The 13,836-nt window shown below is 48.1% G+C and overlaps 1 protein-coding gene across 2 annotated transcripts in view; it reads left to right on the plus strand.

The window, feature by feature from the left end:
* SPOCK1 (SPARC (osteonectin), cwcv and kazal like domains proteoglycan 1) overlaps positions 1-13,836 on the plus strand; it is a 525,232-nt gene that overhangs the window by 406,347 nt on the left and 105,049 nt on the right. For both annotated transcript variants that reach the window (XM_032425035.1, XM_032425034.1), the window contains one exon: positions 13,209-13,323. In XM_032425035.1, the coding sequence (XP_032280926.1) occupies positions 13,209-13,323 (115 nt within the window). The remainder of the gene's footprint in view (positions 1-13,208; positions 13,324-13,836) is intronic.

Raw genomic sequence — 13,836 nt, forward strand, 5'->3', positions numbered from 1 at the left:
TTGGCCTAAGCTAGGGGAGCGCGGTCAGCTGCCTTCCTTCCCTTCCTATAGCTCAGCATCATGGCAGCTTGCAGCAGAGGACTCCTTCCCTCCCGTTCTCCACTTCCCCAGACCTGGAGTCTTTCCCTCCCCCTCAATATCCTCTCCCTATACATTCAGCCATCCTGGGATGCCCGGAAAGACTTTGCCAGACCCCTCAGTGTCCAGAAGTCTGTGAGGCACTGCACACAGCAGTGGACTAGGGAGAAGGTGAATGATCTGGATTAAAAAGGAAGTCTGCCATTTACTGGCCTTGTGACCTTGAGATAGTCCTTTGCTTTCTCGAGGTTTCACTTTCTCTATCTGCAAAATGAACCCACCCACGTCTGCTCTCACATAGTGTTATATAAAGTATATCCCATAAGTAAGTCAACATATGAAACACTTGCTGTGTGCTAGGGTCTAGACAAAGATGCATGTTTTCAGGGTGCCTGGGTGGCTCAGTCAGTTAAGCATCTGCCTTCAGCTCGGGTCATGATCCTGGGGTCCTGGGATAGAGCCCTGTGTCAGGCTCCTTCTCGGCGCGGAGCCTGCTTCTCCCTCTGCTGCTCCCCCTGCTTGTGCTCTCTCTTTCAAATAAATAAATAAAATCTTTAAAGAAAAAAGATGCATGTTTTCTTCAGAGGCGGCTGTGTAGATAGATGAGTACGCGCAGTGCAGTAACGCGGTGAGCGAGCATGGCCCCGGGGCACAGAGCCCCCCCCCCCCCCCCCCCCCCCGAGGCCTGTCTGGAGGGAAAACAGGAGCCAGGCCAGGAAGAGGGGGAGGTCTGAATCTGTTCTCACATCCAAGTGTCTGCCTGCCTCTTCAAATTCTAAGGAAATCAGTCTCATTCTACTTGGAGTCCTTTTCCTGTAGGGCTGGTAGGAAACTTGAACTCATTTTGTGCATTTTGCCTCCTTCCTGGGGTCCTGTCACTCTTCAGAATTCTTAGTCACTCACCTGTGCACATAGGCCGTGGCTTTTGTTCACTCATTCCTTTACCCCGACGTGTTTCTACTGAGCAACTACTACAAGCCAGGGACTGCTGGGCACTTGGGGTATAGCAGTGAACAGAACAAAGATCCCTGTCCTCGTGGAACTTAAATTCTAGCAAGGGAGAGCGACAGGAAACAGTAAATAAAACAAGAAATCCATACAGTGTATTAGAACATGATGTGTGTGTACGTACACACAGGAGAACGGTGTGAGAGGGTCAGGAGTGCTGGTTATGATCGTACAAGGGTGCTGAGAGAAGGCTTCGTCGAGAAGGTGACACCTGAGCAAAGGCCTGAATTATACGAGGGGTCACAGGGAGGGACCTTTAACTGTCCCTGGGACCAGGGCTGCTTTGGATGTGGGGCTGTCTGCTGCTTCTGGGCCACGCGTGGCCAGGCTACGTGGGGTCCCACCTCTCGTGGTGCAGCCCTGGCAGTTCTGGCTCTGGGGGCTCCCCAACAGACTGATAGGAAGCATGTCCTTCTGTGTCTGTGCCGTCTCCCCCAAATCCTAGATAGAGAGGAAACCCCACAGAAATGGGAAATTTCACAACATGGTCCAGCCTTCAGAGGATCCCAGGCAGAGCAGACAGCAGGTAAAGTCCCAGAAGGGAGAAGCAGTGGAGGTGAGGCATGGAAGCCCCAGGCGGGTGAGGTTGGGGTGCATAAAACACGGACCAGGGACAGGGGAGTAGCGGCGATGAGCCTGGGGACCCTGTGGGGCGGGGCAGGCACCCCACGGGGCGGCTCTGATCACCAAGGTGGGGTCACTGCTGGATGCATGGCACGGAGGGTGCCACAAATCAAAGGCTGCAGGGGTTGGTCCCAAATTGCAGCATGTCCCTTGAACTCCTGCCCCTGGGGAGCTGACATCTTTTCCTTAGCCCCCCTCACGTGGAGCCTTGCCCTTTCCTTTGGCATTTCACGAGCAGGACGTTCCACTGGTCTTGTTGCCCAAGTGAAGAGGAAATGACGCAGCTTTGCCTCTAAACACAAACGTGTGACAACGTGTACTTGAACTGGACTGAAATTTGCCTCCTCGTTTGCTGAAGAGGGGTTTGCTAAATGGTTGACAAGGTGAAGAAGGTCAGGAGAAGGTAGGGGTGTTAGTTACTTAAGAGAATGACCTCAGACAAGATGTGTGTCTTTATCCAGCCTGTTTCCTGTATGCACCACCAAAGAGTGTCTTGGCAAGATCTAAAATGCTGCCGTTCACTGCGCCTGCGTTGACCCTTCGCATTGCGGCCTTGCTTGCTTCTGTCTCCTAAGAAAATTTGTGCTCCAGAAAAATCTCAATCATAGGTTGAACAAATTCTTGCCGAAGGCCTGTTCTTCCTGCAGACCTTGGTCTATAGGATCCTCACTGCCCTCCAAGAGCTCGCGCCCTGGTGGGGAAGCGCAGGAGGACAAGTCATTGCGGTAGGCACCATGCCCACGCAGTCTATGACGAACAGTTCAGGGGAGCACATAGGCATGGTTGGCATGGTTTCCGGAAACATTTTCTCAGCACCACTGGGCAAAGCAAGTTACGTTTATTTTTCTCCAGCTTTTGGTTCAATAATTTTTTAATTGAAGTATAATTAACGTACAGTGTTATATTAGTTTCAAGTGTATAATGGGATTCAGTAATTCCATACATTACTCAGGGCTCATCACGATAAGTGTACTTAGTCCCCTTCACCTATTTCACTCATCCTCTAATGACCTTCCCCTGGTAACCTCCAGTTTGTTTTCTGTATTTAGAGGTTTTTTTCTTTTTGTCTCTTTTTTTCATCATTTGTTCATTTTGTTTCTTAAATTCTATATACGAGTGAAATTATATGGTATTTCCCTTTCTCTGCTGACTTATTTCACTTAGCATTAGACCCTCTTGGTCCACCTATCTTACAAATGGCAAGATCTCATTGTTTCTGTGGCTGAGTAATATTCCGTTGTGTGTGTGTATGTGTGTGTGTAGACACACACATACCACCGCATTTTCTTTATCCATTCATCTTTCAATGGACACTTGGGTTGCTTTCTTATTTTGGCTATTGTAAATAACACTGCAAAAAACATGGGAACGCGTATACCTTTTCAAATTAGTGTTTTCCCTTTCTTTGGGTAACTACCCAATAGTGAATATACTGCATTGCATGGTAATTCTATCTTTAATTTTTTGAGGAACCTCCACACTGTTTTTTACAGTGGCTGTACCAATTTGCATTCCCACCAACATTTGGATATGTCTCCTCAGGCAAGGAAAATGAAAGCAAAATTAAACTATTGGGACTACACTAAAATAGAAAGCTTTCGCACAGCAAGGGAAACCATCAACAAAACAACACAGAGGTCTACTGAATGGGAGAAGATATGTGCAAATGGTATATCCAGTTAGGGGTTAATATCCAAAATATATAAAGAACTCAGTACAACTCAACACCAAAAACCAATCCAATTGGAAAATGGGCAGAGGATCTGAATAGACATTTCTCCAAAGAAGACCTCCAGATGGCCAAGAGACACATGAAAAGATGCTCAACATCACTCATCATGATGGAAATGCAAATCAAAACCACAGTGAGCTATCACCACATACCTGTCGGAATGGCTAGAATCAAAAAGACAAGAAGTAACAAGTATTTGTGAGGATGTGGAGAAATTGGTTTAATAGTTATTAAATGTATGGAAGAATTTAAAAAACAAAGCGACGAGTACTTACCCCTCACCGAGATTTGGCAGTTGCGAACATTTTGTGAAATTCACACCGTCTCTCTAACCTACATGCTTTCCCCCTTGAGCCATTGAGAAATAAATTACGGATGCTAAGACACCTCACCCCTAAGGAGACAGGCATCCTCCTATATGACCACTTTCATAGGTATTATTACACCCAGGAGAACAATAACCCAGTAATGTCACGTAATGTGCAGCCCTCATTAAAACCACAGCACTTTTTTCCAGAATGTCTTTTGCAACTTTTGTGTAATTGTGGTTTTTCAAGATCTAGTCAAGCCTCACCCACTGCATTTGTTCTAGCTTTTTAATTTCTTCTAATCTAGAAGAGTGACACACACTCACCACAGGGTTTTTTGGTTGTTTATTTTTTGAAAGTTCAGGCATTTATCTTATAAAATGTCTTCAATTTTGGACTTGTTCTCTAACGAATAGATGGAGGGTGAGGCATTTTCGGCCCCGATCTCTCGGAGGCACTACTGTGGAGTACTTTCTTGTGCAGGAGGTACATTAGCCAGTCCCGCTCTGGGAATTTAGGAAAATAGGAATTGACTGTCTCACAGCCTTGCTGGTGCTACATTGGCCCCTCGGTCCCCGCATTAAGTTGTGCCTGCCATGTATTTTTATTGAAAATGTACATTTTCCTCATTTAATAATGAGGTGTGTGTTCTGTGGGTGGCACTTGGAGACCGTGTGATTGTCCTATTCCCCAATTCCTTTTACCCACGATTTCTAATAAACATCAAACGATCCTTTCCTGACTCAATTATTACATGGGGAGTTGCCAAATGATTTTCTATTTCTAGCATTCCTTCTCAATTTATTTAGCTGGCATTCTTCTGTAAAGACGAGCTTTTCCTTTCTCACATTTTTAGCAACTTGGTTTTAAGGTGTAAGGTTCTGCCTTCTTTGGAATCCTTAACTCAGAGCAATGTGTGCATGTGTGTGTGTGGGGGGGGTAGGGGAGCCCTGAGTCACACACAGGCCTCCGTGCATTCAGCTGCGATGGTCCCTTCTGCTCTCCCCCCCCACTCCCTCCTCTGTAGGCACACGGCCTTCCTGGATGACTATCAGGTACAGTCAGCATCTTCCACTTTGGGGAGCCTTTGCCTGGAATCCCCTTACCCCGGAGGGCTGCATGGCTTACTTAATTCTTTTCTCAGATGTCATCTTGCCAGATTGCCTCATCATCCCATGTAATATACCCTCCCCTCCCCGTTATTCTCTCTTATTCTCCTTTGTGCCGTTTTACGGTCCTCATCAGCACCTGCCACATAAACTTCATGGCAACAGTGTTTTTTCCTTGTTGGTTTGGAGCTGGTGCAGGGCCTGGCCCATAGTAGGTGCTCAGTAAATATTTGTTAGATGCAAGAAGGAACACACACATGAATGCATGTTTGGTAAAGCTCTGAATGAGCCCAAAGACCCTTCTTTTGCTTTTCTTCACTCCTCCTTTCACATGACCACAGGGACAGTCAAGCCCCAGACAGACAGACAGATGTTCTTCCGTCTGTCAGGAATAGCATGGGTAGCCAGCAGCTGCTCAGTTCCTGCCCGCTCATTAAAGCCAGCAGAGCCATGAGATTACCCACCCCCCGCTTCTTCAACATGATTTTGGGGGAATAAAAACAAATCAGAATTCATCAACTGTGAACAAAATTGTCAACTGTGAACTGTCAACAGTCTGGTTTAAAAATAGATGATTGGTTGATGAAATAGAGTGGAGAAAGCAATTTAAATAAAATGTTAAAAATAATACCCAAAGCATGCAAGGCAAAGCAAAGAGTGTGGGGTGGTGGAGAAACATCCTCATTGGAGACCTGTGTGAGCAGTGAACCAGAGAGAGGTTATTAGTTTTGCTTTACAAATCACAGAAGAGAAAGATTTACTGGCCATTTGCAGTAACATTCACTCATTCCGACGTGTTGATGTGTTATGCAAAATGGAAGGAAAGATTGGTTGGGAAATTTGCTAGCACAGTTATTCTTAAGTAGGTCAACATTTTGAATATTTCTGCCCATTTGCACAGTCTTTGGCTCCCTCCATCTTCTGCATTTCTGTGAGGACTGGGGAAGACATTTCTCTCCCAGCAGGTCAAGGGGTATAGAAGCTTCAGGAGGTTATATCCGTGTTTCTCTTTGTGTTTCTATGAATATGGATTCCAGTACAAAGTTTAAAAGTTGTTTAAAAGTTGTTGATTTCCCACTTTCCTCCTTTAAATACTTAGGGCTTATCATTTATTTCACTACTTGATCATAAAATCATTATAAAGTCTTGAATTTTTCATATTTCTGCACATGAGTCACAGTTGATAGTATTTGGCCAAGTTCCATATGTCCACCTGCCCAACATCCTAAAGTTGCTGTTCCAGGTTTTTTACTTGCTTTCACGGAGGACTGAGTCATCTTGGCACAACGGTTTGTGTTCTATAAACCTAAGACGAGGCATTTCCATCCCTTAGAGACTGTCTCTCTCTCTTTTTTTTAAGATTTTATTTATTTATTTGACAGAGAGAGAGATAGCGAGAGCAGGAACACAAGCAGGGGGAGTGGGAGAGGGAGAAGCAGGCTTCCCGCCGAGCAGGGAGCCCAACATGGGACTCGATCCCAGGAGCCTGGGATCATGACCTGAGCCGAAGGCAGACGCTTAACGACTGAGCCACCCAGGCGCCCCGAGACTGTCTCTTTTTAAACATCTGGGCAGAAGGTGTATTAGTTTGCCAGGGCTGCACTAACCACAACCTGGGCGCCTCAAACAATAGGAATTGACTGTCTCACAGCCCTGGAGGTAGAAGTTGGAAGCCAAGGTGTGGGCGAGGTTGGTTCCTTCTGAGGCTGGGAGAAAGAATCTGTCTCCTGCCTTGTCCTTAGCTTCCCATAGCCTCAGGCATTCTTTGTAGGTGGCTGTCTTCTCCCTATGTCACTTAACTTCTCCATCTTCCCTCTACACGGGTTTGTCTCTGTGTCCAACTTTCCCCTTATAAGCATGGCAGTCATAGTGGATTAGGACCCACGCTATTGAGCTCATTTTAAGTTGATTGTCTCCGTAAAGACCCTCTAAGATACTGGGGGTTAGGACTTCCAAATATCTTTTGGGAGGGGTATAATTCAATACCTAACACAAGGTGCAAAGTTGTCTCTTCTAGAGGGTAAGTGGGGGCCAGGGCGGTGGTGACTCCTCTCTGCTTAGACCCACTTCTGATATGGGTCAGGGTTGGCAGGGCTCTCCCCAACAGGCCGCAGTGACCACCGGAGGGGTCTTTACATTTGTTCAGTGTGTCACTTTCCCCTTTGGGTGGAGGAGCTCCTGGGCCTGCCTGCAGCCTTGGCTCTTTGGGAGCTTGGAGTAACTGACCGGCTCTCGACTCTAAATCCAAAAAATTCATTTATACCTCTTTCCTCCTCTTCTCTCCCCACAATTTTTTCTAAAAAAAAAATTTTATGGGTGTTCCTTTATCAGTTCCCAAGAATGCCATTTTGTAGTTGTTTTTAATTGTTTTGTTTTGTTTTGTTTGCTTTTCCCCCTCCAAGCCACAGACTCTAAGGCGTAGGCTCCCAGTCTACCCTGTTTAAGTTGGAGCTCTGCAGACACTGTTCTGAGACAGGTCACCAGAGCCTGGCAGGTGCAGGCGGATGGCCTGCGTCCCTAGCATCTCTGGGGCAGGTGTGGAGGGAGCCGGTACGTGCCACCCGAGCACGTCCCTACTGCCGACAGATCACCGTCAGTGATTTAGCCAGCGGGCACCTGCAGCTCTGAGCACTGTGGGAGAGAAGGTGCGGCGATTCTGGAGGCTTTGTCATGTTGAAAAGGAACCAGTGCCATCGCTGTGGTGTCGGGAGCCGCTTGGGTCTCCCTCCTCACGTCTCTGTAGGGGAGTTTGCACTCTCACGCTCCGGTCCTGCTGCCTCTTTGCCAGGGGAGGCTGCTCCTGTCCTGATAGGTGGGAGCCCAGTGTCTGCTGGGCCAGGAGCCTGTTCATGGCATCGCCGCACGGGAAAAGTACCGTGAGCTGCCTCTTTTTCTCTTGGCCCCGTTCTCTTGGTAGCCCTATACCAAAGGGCCAGCACACCTGCTGAGTGTTTGCAGCATGGGTATGTGCACAGCGCAGGGCACACTTCTGCAGAGCCCAGCCGGCTCTGTGCATTTTCTCCCCTTGGGATTGCAGGTGAATGGCCAGGGCTTTCCCGAGCATCTGTGGCCTGCAAGTTGGGAGAAGGCGTTGGAGGCCGTTGCCCGGCCTGAAGGCCTCGGGCAGTGCGGCCCAGTCTAGCTAGAAGTGCTGTACTTTGGAAGTTACCTGGCCCCTGTGAGGAAGGCTGGTGCAGTGACCACCTTTCGGCCTCTGTAACTGTCCTTCCCTAGCAAGAGTCTGGGGGAGAGAGGGTGGGACTTAGTGAAGTGCTGTGGGAAGGGGACATGCGTGAGGTGCCCTGAGGAGGCCCCCCCCAGCAACAGTCCAGAACTCAGGCTCAGAGCCGGGGGTGCCCTCTCCCCTTGCGTGCAAGTGCCCACATGTGCTCTCATTTACTCCTCTTAGCGACAGTCCCTGGGAGGCATGGGTAGAGCTCGGTCGTCACTTTGATAGACGCATGTCAACTTTGTTTTATATTTTATCATGAAATATTTGATATATAAATGTAGATGTCTTATTTCTGTAAGTTGCCAAGCCCAACAACCAAAGCCTCAGAATCTACCACTAAGCTTTGGGAAATAAACCACTCTCAGTTTTCACAGTGTTTTTCTGGGCTCCTGTCTGATGCCATCCTCCTGCCTCTGTCCCAGAGGTCGCCCCCGTCTTGGTATTTGTCACCCAACCCCCCATATATATTTACACATAGATATGTATCTCTAAATAGCGTGTGTTGAGCTTTATAAAAAAATGGAATTCTAGTCCTTTGAGCTTCATTTAAATGCCACATACTGTCTTGGAAGATAAAAAGGCAGACCTGTGCCCTTGAAACATGGGTTTCCACTGGTGCAGATAAATCTTGTTTTCTCTGGTGGCACTTCCCCAGGGTCCGGGAGAAGGCCTGGCTGTCTCCACAGATTGCGACAGCAGCTGTCCACGAGAGGGGGTTCTGGGGCCGGCCAGGGAAGTGGAGTTACTAGAATTACAGTCCGCAGGGACGCTCAGGCGACGCCAGGCCCCCCAGGGGAACGAGTGTTCTGGGCATCTGGGAAGCAGATGGACAAGATTCCGACTCCAGCGATGCACGGGGGTGAGCAGGGAGACTGGAAGGCCGAGTGCTGGACGTGGAGCTCGCAGAGAGGACTCAGGCAGCAGGTGTGGGTCAAGGATGCTTCACTGGGAACATTCCCGAGCTCCAGCACCTGCATTCCTTGTGAGGGTGGGTGGTTGCTGCTGGGGACCACAACAGAGGCCTGGAGGAGCCCGGGGAGCACCACCACCTTCTGCCTGTATCTTTGAGCAACTGTTTGCTGAACACCTACTATGTGCCCGGGATAAGACAGTGACTTAGACTTTTTCCAGGTGATAAGGACCTCATGGTGTAGTCGGAAGTCAGTGCTGCTACCTTTGGATACGTTACGCTGTGCTCGCAGAGGATCCCCAAACATAAGTGGCTCATGGCAGCCAGCAACCATTACTTCCTGCGCATGTTGTGTATTCACTGTGGGTTAGCTGCAGCTCTGGTCCTTGCCCTCCGCCCTCCCCTCCGGGCCCCAGGCCAGAGGATCAGCCCTTTTGGCTTTATGTCGTATTTATAGTAGGGGGAATGGCAAGAGAGGTGATAAAAGTAAGCCGTGGTTCTTAAAACACCTGCTCAACCCTGGCCTGTCACGCCTACTCACAGTCCCCAGAGAGAGCAAGTCACGTGGCCAGGACTGATGTCCATGGGGAGGGGAAGCCCACTCCCCCCCACCCCCCTCCCCGGGGCGGTGAGCGGAGCAGAGATTCCTCTTTCAGGGAGGCCAGAGAATGTCTGGGAAGAGTATTACAGTCTGTCATAGATATGAACAGGCAATTCTAGTAACAGTAGGATAAGGCTTTAGAGTAAGTAATACTGTATTAAGTTTTGACTTTACAAAATAAATTTTCATATACAAATATATTGTTGCCCCTAAGTTAGCTTTGGGGATTCTGTTGAGAAAATAGTTTGAGAACTGAAGCAGGATTGTTTCCAGAGCAGTGGGGCGGAGGGAGGAGGCAGGACTGGCCACCGTGGTCTTCTCTCTAGCCCTGGGCACATGCATACAGGCTGCAGGATTTAAGAAGAAGCTTCTTACACAGACAGCCCCCTGCCCCCTTCCAGGCTTCCTCTTGGCGTGCGTTCTGTCCACCTGGCTGGCAGTAGGCCCATCCCATTCCTGTGGGGCTTTTTGTGCCACATCCCTCCATACACACGACTCCTGCCCACTTCACAGTCCTGGCCACATGGCTTTAGAGGGATGTGCTCTTTTGTGCCTCCTCATGAAGTCTGTTGAGGTTGGAGGCCTGGGCTGTGGCTGCCTTTCCTCCAGTCCTCACCACCCCTCCAGCCACACTGGGCACATACTAGACGCCTAACAAGTACGTACAAAAGGAAGTTGCATCGAAGGGAAGTCATCACCCCATAGGCTTGTCTTGTTGTGCTTTCTCCGTGAGGTTGGCTACCGTGTGGGTGACAGTTGGAGTTACCCAGAGTGACTCCAGGATGTTTAGAGCCAGGTTTAAAGCACTCTTGCCCTCGGTTTGTAATCGGGACGGGGACTGAATAGCTCGGCCTTCTCGTATTCATCTGTCCTCAGGCGTGTTGCTTTGCAAATGCTAGTGGGCTTTTCAGAAGTATGCATTTGTGTTTTCCAAGGGCAAGGACTGTATTTCTATTTTTTCTTTTAAAAGATTCCCCATGGCTCCCGATAAGAACCGCACACAAAGTGGGTGCTTAGTAAATTTTGCCTGTCTCCTCTTCCTTGGAACCTCCACCAGATACAAACATGGTTCTGGGCCCGTGGGCCTTAGCAAAAGGCTGATTACATGCAGGCCTGGATCCTGAGAATTGTGTAATTGGAAAAGGAATGAAGTGTCAGAAAACTGAGATCCAGGCCAGTAGCAGCCTGGGGTACCGTATGGGATGTCTGCTCTCTCAAGCCTGCGCACGTGGCAGGACCAGTGATGTGGGACCAGCAAGTGCCTAGCCCTGCGCTCAGACATGGTTTAGAATCCACCCTGAATGATCATCGTGATATTTTATGGGTTATTTAACTTGTCGGAGTCTGTTTCTTATCCCTTAGATGTCAGGATTCTAAAAATACTGTTAATTGTTGTACTCTTTTGCACCTATAAATAACATCCTTTCCAGCCTGTGTTCTGAATCCATTGAGACTTGACGATAAAAGTGGCAGAAAGAGTGAAACTGGCAGAAAGTGGCCAAAACACTACTAGTGTGACTGATAAAGGGTTGACAAGAAGAGATGCCGGCTTTTGGACTTCACCATTGAATCTGAGAATTAAATGGGTGCTTGCACCCAGTCCCAGGCTAGAGACACCCACAGGCATCCTCTGGGGGAACGACTGTGTAGCACTCAGGTTTGGGATAGTTGAAGCAAAAGCAGTCACTCCTTGCTTGTTCCAGATGGGTTGAGGCTGGGCCTCATATACACCATCCGGCGAGCTAACTAGGTGGTTACTCTGCCTCCATGCCCAGGGAGAGCGTGTGAGCAGCTGAGAGGGCCTAGGATCACTGCATTGGGGCAGAAGCACCCTATGTTAAGAGTAAGGAAACAGGGGGAGGTGCCCTTCTGCTGTGGGGTGGGCCTTTGTGGACCCCTGGGACTCCGAGATGTTGTTTCAGATGAATACTTCTGTTAACAGGGTGCCTGGGTGGCTCAGATGGTTGGGCGTCTGCCTTCAGCTCAGGTCGTGATCCCGGGATCCTGGGATCGGGTCCTGCGTCGGGCTCCCTGCTCTGCGGGGAGCCTGCCTCTCCCTCTGCCTCTCTCTCTCTGTCTGTCTGTCTCTCATGAATAAATAAATAAAATCTTTTAAAAAAATACTTCTGTTAATAGTTATAGTTACATTTATCATTGACTAAAGTAAGCACCACAGTGCTCTGCAGTGATCCTAGATGTTACCCCATGCATTTGGAAAGACATAAAAGGCCATTTCTTATTCAGCATTCTGCCATTCGGACCTTGACCTGAAATGCACTCCTTCCTTCTCTGTCTTTGCTCCCATGAGCCTATCTGGTTGGAGTGGCACTGGCCACTTCCTGGGGAAGCCATATGGGGGTCTGCTCAGCTGCATTCTTTTTTTATTCCCCCCTATTTATTTATTTATTATTTTGATGTAGTGTTCCATGATTCATTGTTTGTGCATAACACCCAGTGCTCCATGCAGTACGTGCCCTCTTTAATACCCATCACAGGCTAATCCATCCCCCCACCCCCCTCCCCTCCAGAACCCTCAGTTTGTTTCTCAGAGTCCATAGTCTCTCATGGTTCGTCTCCCCCTCCGATTTCCCCCCCTTCATTTTTCCCTTCCTACTATCTTCTTTTATTTTTTTTTTTAACATATAATGTATTATTTGTTTCAGAGGTACAGGTCTGTGATTCATCAGTCTTACACAATTCACAGTGCTCACCATAGCACATACCCTCCCCAGTGTCCATCACCCAGCCACCCCATCCCTCCCACCCCTACCACTCCAGCAACCCTGTTTGTTTCCTGAGATTAAGAATCCCTCATATCAGTGAGATCATATGATACATGCCTTTCTCTGATTGACTTATTTCCCTTAGCATTATATCCTCTAGTTCCATCCACGTTGTTGCAAACAGCAAGATTTCATTTTTTGATGGCTGCATAATATTCCATTGTATATATATACCACATCTTCTTTATCCATTCATCTGTTGTTGGACATCTTGGCTCTTTCCATAGTTTGGCTATTGTGGACATTGCTGCTATAAACATTGGGGTGCATGTACCCATTCGGATCCCTACATTTGTATCTTTGGGGTAAATACCCAGTGGTGCAATTGCTGGGTCGTAGGGTAGCTCTATTTTCAACTTTTTGAGGAACCTCCATACTGTTTTCCAGAGTGGCTGTACCAGCTTGCATTCCCACCAACAGTGTAGGAGGGTTCCCCTTTATCTGCATCCTCGCCAACATCTGTCGTTTCCTGACTTGTTAATTTTAGCCGTCTGAGTGGTGTGAGGTGGTATCTCGTTGAGGTTTTGATTTGGATTTCCCTGATGCCGAGCGATGTTGAGCACTTTTTCATGTGTCTGTTGGCCATTTGGATGTCTTCTTTGGAGAAATGTCTGTTCATGTCTTCTGTCCATTTCTTGATTGGATTCTTTGTTCTTTGGGTGTTGAGTTTGATAAGTTCTTTATAGATTTTGGATACTAGCCCTTTATCTGATATGTCATTTGCAAATATCTTCTCCCATTCTATCAGTTGTCTTTTGGTTTTCTTGACTGTGTCCTTTTGCTCAGCTGCATTCTTAAAGCCTCTTCTGTCTCTCCTTTGCAGTGCAAGTTGGAGTTCCATGCTTGTTCCACTGGAAAAAGCCTCACCATCCTCTGTGACGGGCCCTGTCCGTGTCTTCCGGAGCCTGAGCCACCAAAACACAAGACAGAAAAGAATGGTGAGTGGGGATTGCAGGAGACCCCCTAGAGGGAGGCTGACATGGCCAAGCTCTGCCCCCAATGCTAGGAAGCTGGCAGTTAACAAAGCTGTTTGAGCCCACACAGGGGGAAATGGAGGGACTTGGCAAGTACTCCAGCTTGTGTAGGGACTTGAAACTGAACTGCCTTCAGCTACCATTAAAAAGAAAAAGAAGAGCTAAGAGTCTTGGAAAATAATTCTATGAGACCAGGATATGCACTAGGTTCTTCCAGCGGTCATGTCGGCTGTGACACGAGAAGGGCAGGTTTGTTCGCGTCTCAGACCACGGCCCGCCTTGGGGTGCGTCTTGGTCTTCCTTGAACTTGAATCTCTAAGTCCTTTGAACTTCTCAAGGCCGCGTTTCAAAACAGAGACTGCAGAGAGGTCACAACAGTGGAGAGTCTTCCACCCTCCAAAAGGCATTTCTTCATTAATATATTCTGCTCGGATTGCAGCACGGAGCCAGGGAACACACAGAAGGAGAAAAACTCTC

This window comes from Phoca vitulina, unplaced genomic scaffold, assembly GCF_004348235.1.
Source record: "Phoca vitulina isolate PV1807 unplaced genomic scaffold, GSC_HSeal_1.0 scaffold32, whole genome shotgun sequence".
In the NCBI taxonomy this organism is placed as follows: Eukaryota; Metazoa; Chordata; class Mammalia; order Carnivora; family Phocidae; genus Phoca; species Phoca vitulina.